The following is an 11,208-nucleotide window of genomic DNA, read 5'->3' as shown; positions in this document are numbered from 1 at the left end:
TTTCAGAAAAACATTTTCTTTATCGTGCCAACGTTTCGATCTTTATTGAGATCATCTTCAGGGCCTGGGATTTACAANCGAAACGTTGGCACGATAAAGAAAATGTTTTTCTGAAACCTACATCACACCAGACCGCATCTCACGATTTCGAAATAAATATCGATTAACGGTCACTAATCACCACACATAGTTATCACAATTATAAATATTGTAAATACAAAATTCTTTACGGAAAATCACGAGCTTCTACCAACTCAATTCAACGTGATCATAACTGAAGCGATTGGAGATTTTTTCCTTTTTTCAATGTGAAATAAATTCCAGAACACAATTTCAAGATATTCTTTTCTAATGGACACAAGTGTTCACACGTAATTTATGCTATTTAAAGAACAAACATATAAAAAAAAAATTTAACAAAGATAACACTTCTATTTTTTTAATATGCGTTTAAATAATTAAATGTAGTATTTTAAAAATTTATACAAAATAAAGTCCAATTCAAATTAAAAAAATCAAAACTCAAGAGCCTCTTCCACCTTTTGCCGGCCTCACTCAACCTCGCCAAGAGCACCCCTGCATTCGGCTTCCCACAACAAAAAATAACAATCTTTTTCTCATATTTTCCATTTGTAACAGCCTGCAATTCTACAAACTATTGAGCCAAGTTAAAGGTCTCGCACACTCGAGAAAACAGCTAACTATTGAACATCTTGAAACGCAGAAATGGGAAAGAACAAGAAAAAGAAGGATGACCGGAAGAATGGTTGCTCACAACTTAGCTACAGGTTCATTACCTCAAAATGAAATCGAACAGTGAGTTATGTAAGTTATGTCACGTGAGGAAAATGCATATCTTGCTTTTTGAAGTAATTTGAAAAAATGTTTACTTGAGATTGAGAGTGATTGAAGACACACTTTCTTCAATTTTTTCAATTTGTACGTAATGTTATGAAGTAGGTAACATACACACACAAAATGTTTATAAATTACAATATTTTTTATATATTTTTATTAAGAATTTTAACCTGAAAGANATATGTAATAGAATAATATAATATGTATAATATTAATATAAAATATTATATAAATAAATTATTATTGTAAGAGTGTATGTACACTTTTTATTTGTAATTTTTATGCGTTTTTTAAAATATAATATATTATATTAATGTTTTTAATTTTACACTTAAAATGTAAAACAATAAAAGAATTATTGTACAAAGTAAGTTCCTCCATCTTAACTCCACCTGCTTAGAGAGGCTGTCAGACAATACGTCGAAATACCTACAGATAACAAAATTATTTTAAAAATTGGCATATCATTAGTAAAAAAATTAAAATCAAACACTACCAATACACTGACAGGTAAAAAATTCCACCCAATTGATTTTTTGGTCGATAAAAGAAAATTCTGTCCTTAATTTGTCTCATTGTTTTTACCAATAAATATTTGTTTATGCTATGTTTTAAATTGGGAATATCAATTAGAGGTAAACACACTTAATCCGTAATCCAAAACAAGGATAAAGGATTTTTTAATGTTTACTTTTTACGGAATTTAAAATGTTTATTCAGTCTCATTTGAATTCTGAAGTAATAAACTGTTTGTTTTCATCTTTGTTTTCTTGGTTGCAATTTTTAAACTTAAAAATGCCACTTAGTGCTGAGGATGTTGCGCGCGGTTTAGCACTTAATGATGATGGACGTTCAATCAAGTATGCGGCTATTGCCAGGAGTTCCCTACGAAATTCTGGGAAACGCCGTTAGACGTTTTCGAGAAACTGGGTCCTATCATAGAAGGCCCGGTTCTGAACGTCCTAGGGTAACCACAGGATGACCGTTTTTGAACTTTCAGAAACACACCTTACTGTTGTCCAAGCGATTCATCACCTTCAAGAAGTTCGAGGTGTCCAATTTGTGATCATACTGCTCTAAGATGATTAACTGGACTGATGACTTTTCGCCCCGTAAGAGGACCAGAATCGACCAGAACACAGAGTTACACGGCTCCCAATTGGTCGAGAACACAGCCATTTTTCTTTGGACGATTGGTCTGCTGTACTTTTTATACATGAGTGTAGATTTGCTCTACGATCTCCAGAGGGGCATGAAAGAGTGTGGAGAAGGCGAATTGAAAGGTACAAAGCTTGTAATTTTTCCCAGAGCCAACGTTTTTAACGTAGTTCAGTATGGAGAGTCCACATAGTTTTTTGTTGTCCGTGGAGGGTCTTTGACGGCCACTCGTTGATGGAATTTTGGCACACCATGCGTTGCCTCTCCTCGATGAAAACAGCGACAATCCCATTCTAATGCACGATAATGCCCGTCCACATGTCGCTCGCATAGTATATAGTACCATAACATCAGGGTCTTAGCCTGGCCAGCCCGTTCTCCAGACTTGAACCTCCTCAAACATTTATGGGATAACCTCAAAAGACGAATAAAAGAACTTCCATCACTTCCTGATATACTCCACAATCTTGAAAAGTCTTCTTGAAGAATGGGGCTAACTCCCAGCAAAGAGACATTTCCCGACTGGTGGAAAGTACGGCGAAGAGGAGAAATTATCTTCCAGATGTAATTAAGGCAAGAGGAGAAAATACGCGATACTGAAATGTTAATCTAAAACAAAATTTAAAAAAATTTATCTGTCCGTCTTTTTTTTTTCATTTTCCTTAGCAATTTACTTTTTTTATTTTTCTGGACAAAGACGTTAAAAAGCCTAAAATTTTGATTAATATATAAAAATATATTCAAATCAAATTATGTTACAAGTGTGTGGAATTTGTTGCCTGCCAATGTATAATTTCAAATGGTGGCCGAAGGGACGGTTATTAATTATTAGCCACTGGTACCGTACTGGTATGCCCACCACCGTTACTTTTCTGCTACCCACTGTCCCGGGCAGCCCTTTGCAACCACTTTCGGACATTCACATTCCACCTCTGCTACCACGCTGAGAATGCATCCAGGGCAGCCCTGGTCCACCACTACTACTATACTGATGTCCACTGCTCCCGTTCCCCCGCAGTCCACTAATCCCCAGAAGCGTTTGTGTATCGCTCAAAGATATCCCCTTTTTACGACTGTTGGGCAAGTGTGTTCCAGCACTGCTACCGTGCTTATCAATGTTACTATGCGGCTGTCTACTAGTCGAAGTCCTAAAATCGATGACCAATTTCATTAAAACATGCTTAACAACATTGAGGTTCATATGCTGACTTTGGCGATTTGGCGGGGCGTGGTGGCCTTATAACTCGTTGGAGGTTTTGATCAATCCATTTCCTGTGAGCGGAAACATCGGTGTACACGCCAGGAGTGTTTTCCAGGCCACAACCTATCCCCGTAGATGAGATTCCTATACAATAGTATAACAATCAACTTTCATGTACTAACATCATGTATAGTAAAGAATTGGAAGATACCTTGCAGGACATAGCGATTATTTAACATCCTTATCAAAGGACCACCACTGTCGCCCTGAAAAATGTCAATAAGTGTTAAAGATAAGAAATTTTCTAATGGAAAAGTTTTTTCTTTTTTTATGGTGGGATGATTAAGAATTTTAAAAATCCCTTCCTCCACTGCGACCTATACAGATCTATTTTGGAACTACCTAAATTGTAGCCATAACTTGGAAAATACACGTTTTCCTATAAGATCAAGGAGTTTTCTCGGTGCTTATTCGCTCACTTCTTTTGGTAGGAGAATTGTCTACCGAAATGGGCCGTAACCGGGCTTGTATCTGCTTTGCCCATCTTCTTTAGGTAATTAAGAGGACAGTGGCTGGTATGGAAGCCTAATTTTTCTCAAATCCTGCCTGGTGAGAGAGAGAGAGATAGAGGAGTTCCGTCGCCTTTCATTTGTAGAGCTTTATAAATCTCTTAGATTGTCTCATAACTGGTGCTTTTCATCAGTGTTTGAATTTTTCTGTCTCAACATTTATCCATTTCCAATTTCAGCATTTCTCAACCTTCCGGTGCACCAATATTGGTTCTGGTCCTGTTGGAGAGAGGAGTGCCCATTTTTTGCTATGTGATCAGCCTGTTTGACGATTTTAATGTGTCAGACGTGTTTTGGCATTTCGCATTCACCCCATAACCGACCAGGAAGAGTAATCTTTGGCCGACATTAAGAGTTATAAAAATCTTAAAATCCCACTACCAATCAGATTTAATAAACTACCTTCTTAATATAAACGTATTACAAATCACCAGCACAACTAAGGATATTTGGGTGATTTGTGAGCATTTTGTCAATTGCCTGCCATCTGGAGGATCAACCTGATACCCATTGTATCAACCAGCATTAGTAGTCATAGTTAGGCATTATGTCTAACTGCCAGTCAGATGTAATGTACCATTTTCCTAATCTTTCATTATATAGTAAATCTCTAGTAAACGAATGAAATCCGGAGATTGATTTGGAGGCATTTTGTCAATTGCTTGCCGTCTGGAAGAATCAACCAGTATCTTCAATATTAAATTCTTTAAAATTATTTAAACACTGGATATCCCTCCATCTCCATTTACACACACTATATAACTAATCGAACTGAGGGTCAATGGGGGTACTCAATATTGGCCATCGGCCCTCTCGCGCTTCACATTCACTCTAATAAGTTCAGTCAACCTTAACAAACACAAAATAAAATATCTATCCGAACTATATACAATAAAACATACACGTTTCCTTCAAAACTCGGAACAATCAAGTTCAAGCACAATTCTATTAACAGATGACATTCCTACACGCTCTCTATATGGAGTCATGGAATGACTCTCTTCAAATGAGCGGACACATCGGGCAACATTTTCTCGGTACGATGTATGCCTATTATTAATCGGGTGGTGATTAATTTAACGGCATTTAAGGGATTTGGCAAAATCTAGCACATAAGGGATATTTAGGTCCAGTGAACAGTGTTATTTCTTACATCTCAGAGACCATTATAAACAAATTTGCAAACCAGCTATGATTATTTAAACAAATGTACTCGTTCTGCAATTCCATTGGTTCTGGTTATTCTAATTTATCATTTTATTTGTCTAAAGTTCGGGGGTTATCCAGATTTTGGAGAGAAAGAATCGATCTTTTTGTCGAACATCTTGTATCTTCATTAGAGAAAAATTGAATTTTTACTTATCATAAATATTTAAGTATGTATTACGTGGCAACCGTCTTGTGCCCCAGACTCAACTCCACCACATAATACGCGTGAAACTCGTTCGACGCTTCTTGCAATATTTGTTTTCATGCACTCCTTTCTAGAGTAAATCTTGATGGCTGCTACGTTGAGTTTGCATGGAGAAGAATTTTGGCCTTTTTCTTCGGTCTTGCCAAAACCGAGAATGAGGGCCAGTTGTGAAGGCCCATTGTCATCTGTTAAATGTACTTTGTAATTAGAAAAAACTTAAGTTATTTATAATTAAAATATTGATTAAAATTTTACTTGGGAGTGCAAGGCAGATGGGTTTGAAGATGACGTGATCCTGGAGAGTAGCGACGGCAATGTCGTTATTAAAAGTTACATTATTGTACTGAGGATGCACCTGGACATGTATTATCGGAGAAGAACTTTTAAAATCACGGGTGCATCTTTCTGTCATTTGGAATACTGCGGATAACTGACTCATCCAATTGTGACGTTTCTTCTTCCTAAATTACAAAAGAAAACTTATAATTACAATGATTATTGTAACTAAAACATACAAATTTCGAGGAGAATTTGAGCTTTTTCCATCTCCTTTCGCACCCACCAGACTATTTTTGGTGCACGTTTGTAACCGACCTTCTCATGCCGAAATTGATTTGCACTTACCCATCTTCGTAGCAATGAGCTGCAGTTAAAAGTTTATTCGATGTGACTAAAGAAGCCCCACAAACAACGTGTAATTTTCCTGAATTTGATTTGAGTTGATAAGCCATTACAAGGGCTGTGTAGAAAGGAAACAGATCTGCATCTGTCTCAGCTCCACCGACGATTCTACTGTGCACATCCTCTTCATTACAGCTGATGTTTTCCGTTAACAATCCCTCTGAAAATAAAAACGTATGAACTTTACATGCTTAGAAAATAATGAAATTGTGAAAAATTGTAATAAAGCTAGCCGTCTTTTACACGAACAGCCCGGTTCATCCAAGTCAGAATTTGTCAATCAGCCATAATTCATAGGCTAATGCATGGACTAGCGAATATCATACTTGTACAAAAAAAGAGCGAGCTTCGAGAGGAACCCATGACCCAAAATGTCAGATTTGATTTAAAAAAATTAAATTACAACGCCGATAGAGCAGAGTGGGAGAAAGAAATGTCAGTTTATGCCGTTAAATCTGGTGTACAGATTATATATAAGACCGAAAATGGTCAGTAGCTGGTATCTATAGAAATAAACGAAGAACTAGAATTGTATAAATCTTGTGCAAAATGTCTTTACCCTCTTTCAGGTGGAGATTGTGGCGATTCAACACTCTACTAAGAGAATAAAAGACTCGGTATTTCGGACAAAAGAATCTCATTCGTAGAAAAGAACCGTTTGGCATTGCATCCAGACATTATCAGACATTGAGGACAACAACAATGTTAGGAATGTTCGGGTGGATAGAGAGGTTGGTGTGAAACACTTGCAATCGGGAACGGATCAATTGGATTGGAAGGATTGGATGCGCTGGTTGTTCGATGGCTTGGCAGAACACCGCAGTCTCACTCCTAATGTCCAAAGTGGTCGCAGTAAAGTTTTGCAGAAGATGAGTTTAAGGTCAAGTCAGATTTTGATCCTAAAACTCTTCGTAGTTTTTTAAGTCTTCTGTTGATATGTCTCTTAAGTCTTGTGTGGGGATTCCATGTCAGTCAACTAGTCTAGGTACAGTCCTACAGTTGAATGGAAGTTGGTATCTCTTTGTTGTTGATGTACAACAGACCTGTATTTTCAATGTGAACGTGCACTGAGTACATTTTTCTTCATTCAGTCTCGTCCTCTACTTGGCACCAGTCTTCAATAAGCTCAAGGTGTTTTTGGATGTTGGAGATAGCTTGGATAGGATTCGAGTTAGAGGACAAAATTGCTGTTCGTCCGCGTAGATAATGATGACACTATTATGGTGCATAGGAAGATCAGCAGTTTAAATCATACAAAGGATGGGACGAAGAATGCTCCCTTGTGGGACGCCGGTTTTTATAGATCGGTTTCCTAGAAGTTTCATTGTAAATTCTGGTGGTTCTTCATTATCAGGAACTGCTACATCTGGAACATCCCGGATTTTTCCGATGTTGTATATAAAAAGCAGTTATTTCTCAAAAATGTGTTTCAAGCTCAAACTTCTCTTGCGAGTGCACTACCTATTTGTATCATTTCAATGATCAGTTATTTCTTTCAATATTACTGAACTCAGGATCTCTGAGGAAACTAATACTCCGTTTGTTGGACGATTTTTTTTTAAATAACGAAATTTCATGGCCAATTGCATTGATGTGTGCGCAGATGGTGCAAATGCAATGACTGGCTGACGACCGGAGTGATTACTAAACTAAAAAATCAAAGGATTGCAGCAGCAGTCATTGTACTCTCTAGAGACATGCTTTATGAAACAAATGTCAGCCTCTTTTAAGATACTTTTGGCTGAGTTTTTTCTAATTATTAATTATTTCAAGTCGCGGCCATTGAAGTCAAAACTTTTCAAATACTATGTGACAATATTGGAAGCCAAGACCATTCCCTGCTTTTCCCTGCTCATGCAGAAGTGGTGGAAAAGCACTTTTACGATGACAGGAATTACGTTCTGAAGTCTTTTTTGATGGACCACAATGTCAAATTGACCAATGTTTTCAATGATGAGAAATGGCAATGTATACAGTCGTATATATCAGATATTTTCGTGATAATGAATGAGTCTTTCTTTGCAGGGAAGAGTATCACAATTTCGTTGCTAATGGCAAAGTTTACGGCTTCAAAAGAAAAATCCAGTTTTGGATTGAATCTTAAGAAGGAAGAGGTGGAGCGTTTTCCTTGTTATATGATTTTGAGGTTGTGAATGGTTGGTTGATGAAATATGAGAGATACATTGCTGCAAGACCAGGATCGGGTGGTTAAACCGTTTTTAGTTTCGATATAGCCAGCAAGTCTATCATGAGGGAATATCACATTGACTTCATAGGCATTATTCAGACTTCACCTTGAAATCTACTTTAGAGTCCGATAACTTTGGCCCATTTATCTCTCCGTCTGAGAAACAAAAAAATTCAACCGCTTTTTCAAATTTCAAAAATTTCAAGCAAAACATGTTCTTCTTCCATTTGCCACAACTTACCTATGCGAATCCGGGTTTTCTATCTACATAGCCAGTAAAATTAAATACTGAAGTTGAACCCGACATCCGCCCCGGCTATCAAAAATTAAAGCCAACATATCCAAATTTTGCAGGCTAAAACAGCCTCACTCTTCCCATTAATTCATTAATCATTAATGTTTGGCTAGAGTTTTACCTATCTATTGATCCCGTTCTGTCTAATTTGATTTTTGAGTTTCGGATTTTCTAAATAAGGTTAAGTATGTCAATTTAATTTTATTTTTTCATAACTTTCCATCTCCTAATTAGGAATATACTGGGTAATTTATAAAACTTTAATTTATTACATACTATAAATATCAGATTTTAAATACTTAAATGAGAGGGATCCGCCCTAGATTTTGTTCTGTGAAAGGCGTCCGCTGGCTAAAAAGTTTGGGAAGCCCTGCTCTAGAGAAAAAAACCATAAGCATAACAAAGTGCTGCTTATATTTTTTCATTTCACCATCGATAATCCAGTCTATAATCCGATTCAAATGCTGGTTGAATTTTATATAATGTGAAATATGTATTAAATAAATTTATATGTGAAATACTTTATTTATTAGAAATCGTGAGATGCGGTCTGGTGTGACGTAGGTTTCAGAAAAACATTTTCTTTATCGTGCCAACGTTTCGATCTTTATTGAGATCATCTTCAGGGCTCAAAGTGTTTGTCTTCTGTGTAATTGTGCCATTCTTGCGTGTCGTGTCGAGAGTGCCGATTACTTTATTTATTAGCATTGTCTAAAATAGAACGAAAAATATTTTTTTTTATCTTAAAAATAAATTTTAAAAAACATCAGGGTTAAATTTATAATAATAATAAACTCTCAACACGACACGCAAGAATGGCACAATTACACAGAAGACAAACACTTTGAGCCCTGAAGATGATCTCAATAAAGATCGAAACGTTGGCACGATAAAGAAAATGTTTTCCGAAACCTACATCACACGAGACCGCATCTCACGATTTCTGAATAATAATAATAAAATGGTTAAATGCCTCCAACCTAAACAGTTATGTTCAAACAAGAAAATTATCTAATTGAAACTAAAAAACTGTATCATAAATACATGATAAACTAATGACAGTTATATTTTATTACTTTGAATTTACCTCATACTGTGAGTGTCTAATTTTCAATACTTGAATGAGAGGGATCCGCCTTGGCTAAAAAGTTTGAGAAGCCCTGCTCTAGAGAAAAAAAACCATAACTGTTTTTTTATAAGCATAACAAAGTGATGCTTCTATTTTTTCATCTCAACAACGAAATCAAATGCTGGTTGAATTATATGTAAATGTTTAAATGCCTCCAAACTAAACGATTATGTTTAAACAAGAAAATTATTAACTAAAACTAAATAAATGTATCATAAATACATGATAAACTAATGACAGTTATATTTTATTACTTTAATTTACCTCATACTGTGAGTGTCTCATTTTAAATACTTGAATGAGAGGGATCTGTCCTGGATTTTGTTCTGTGAAAGGCGTCCGCTGGCTAAAAAGTTTAGGAAGCCCTGCTCTACAGAAATAACCATAAGCAAAAAAAGTGCTGCTTATATTTTTTCGTCTCACCATCGGAAATCTAGTCTGTATTCCAGTTCAAATGCTGGTTGAATTATGTGAAATATGTATAAAATAAATTTATAAATGAAATACTTTATTTATTAGTATTGTCAAAAATATAATACAGTATATTTCTTTAACTTAAACATACATTTAAACACCAAGGTTAAATCTACAATAATAAAATGTTTAAATGTCTCCAACCTAATCGATTATGTTTAAACAAGCAAATAATTAAACGGAAATTAAAAAAATGAATTATAAATAAACTAATTACAATTATATTTTCCTTATTTTACCTGGTAATACCAGAGCGATTAACAAAGCGCATAGTTTTCTCATGTGTGTGGACTAATAAACCGATTTTGTCAATAGCCTCTTAATTTATAACGCCTCCTTCTCCTTCGTTATTTACCGATACTGTTAACATATGTTCTCTCCAACGACTATTTAATGTCAATTGAAGCGAATTTCTTCATTTGTAAGCTATCAATAAAAGCTCAATCAAATTTATGAAACAATAACAGTAAAGAACATATTGAACTTAACAGTCTATGCGTCTAATTAGAACTTGGTATTTCCTCTTTGCTTCTTGCTATAATAATCAAAAGTTATTTTTATATTATACATATTCTTAGGTCCAATAGTCATTTATAAGAAACCAAGAAGATAATTGACTTTTCAACTTTCATTAAATTTCATCGATTGATTTACTTGAATCTTGAGAATATCATTGGAAGGTACACATTTTATGATCGAGCTGCTGCACTTAGAAGATTCGTCTCCTTCCACACAATTTTCACAGCGTACTTGTACATTGAGTTACTATGTGGCCATACCTAATGCAATCTGACCCCTTAATATAAACAAAATCGAATTAGTAGCGATATATTTGTCTCCATTGTTCTCTGATTTTAGTGATCTATTTAATCTTTTCATATCCAAAATATCTAAGGTTTCTCCATAAGGAGTTTTTATATTGTCTTTATTTTCTTCCTGTGTGACTTCCTTATGAACTGCTTCAATTAGACATGTTCTAATTTGAAGATACGAAGGTTTCAATAGTTTATTGCATTTATTTCTCAGATTTTCGATTATTGAGTATCACAGATAATCTGTTTCTTTCTACTTTTGAGATCGACTTGACTTTATCTGAAATATCTTTCGCTGTGAACTAATCATCCTATAAAGTATAAACCATAGGATGCATACGGGAAATTCCATTGACATCTTCATTTTGACTTTATATCACGATAAAATGTGTGCCAGGGTCTGTAGTGCGGTTAATTTTACCTTTAAAA

At 35.3% G+C, this 11,208-nt stretch overlaps 1 protein-coding gene across 4 annotated transcripts; it reads right to left on the bottom strand.

Annotated features, from left to right (window-relative positions):
• Positions 1-1,149: 1,149 nt before the first annotated feature.
• On the bottom strand, positions 1,150-11,119 carry LOC112126119 (trypsin-like). 4 transcript variants are annotated; one of them, XR_002909994.1, is made up of 8 exons: positions 10,207-10,901; positions 5,825-6,041; positions 5,456-5,661; positions 5,174-5,385; positions 3,429-3,483; positions 3,226-3,361; positions 2,876-3,164; positions 1,150-1,287 (listed from the first exon to the last, which is right to left on the bottom strand). XR_002909994.1 is itself a non-coding variant. In XM_024225629.1 (8 exons), the coding sequence occupies exons 1-7, from the start codon at positions 10,247-10,249 to the stop codon at positions 2,936-2,938; spliced, it is 1,098 nt and encodes a 365-aa protein (XP_024081397.1). In that variant the 5' UTR covers positions 10,250-11,119; the 3' UTR covers positions 1,150-1,287; positions 2,900-2,935. The 4 variants fall into 4 exon arrangements, 3 of the variants coding, with proteins under 3 accessions (XP_024081397.1, XP_024081396.1, XP_024081398.1); XM_024225629.1 differs by having other exon boundaries at positions 2,900-3,164; positions 10,207-11,119; XM_024225628.1 differs by lacking the exon at positions 1,150-1,287 and having other exon boundaries at positions 2,755-3,164.
• Between the last annotated feature and the right edge of the window lie 89 nt (positions 11,120-11,208).

The sequence above is a fragment of the Cimex lectularius genome, unplaced genomic scaffold (genome assembly GCF_000648675.2).
Source record: "Cimex lectularius strain Harlan isolate CLEC.00 unplaced genomic scaffold, Clec_2.1 scaffold111, whole genome shotgun sequence".
NCBI classification, from domain to species: domain Eukaryota; kingdom Metazoa; phylum Arthropoda; class Insecta; order Hemiptera; family Cimicidae; genus Cimex; species Cimex lectularius.
This window is presented reverse-complemented; position numbering and strand designations above follow the sequence as displayed.

What these genes read in the sequence shown, in the direction of transcription:
- LOC112126119 (XM_024225629.1), bottom strand. Translation starts at nt 10,249, where the DNA reads ATGAGAAAACTATGCGCTTTGTTAATCGCTCTGGTATTACCAG. An exon ending in AATCGCTCTGGTATTACCAG is followed by an intron (nt 6,042 to 10,206) that starts GTAAAATAAGGA and finishes TTTTATTTTCAG; the next exon opens with AGGGATTGTTAACGGAAAAC. An exon ending in CATCTGCCTTGCACTCCCAA is followed by an intron (nt 5,386 to 5,455) that starts GTAAAATTTTAA and finishes TACATTTAACAG; the next exon opens with ATGACAATGGGCCTTCACAA.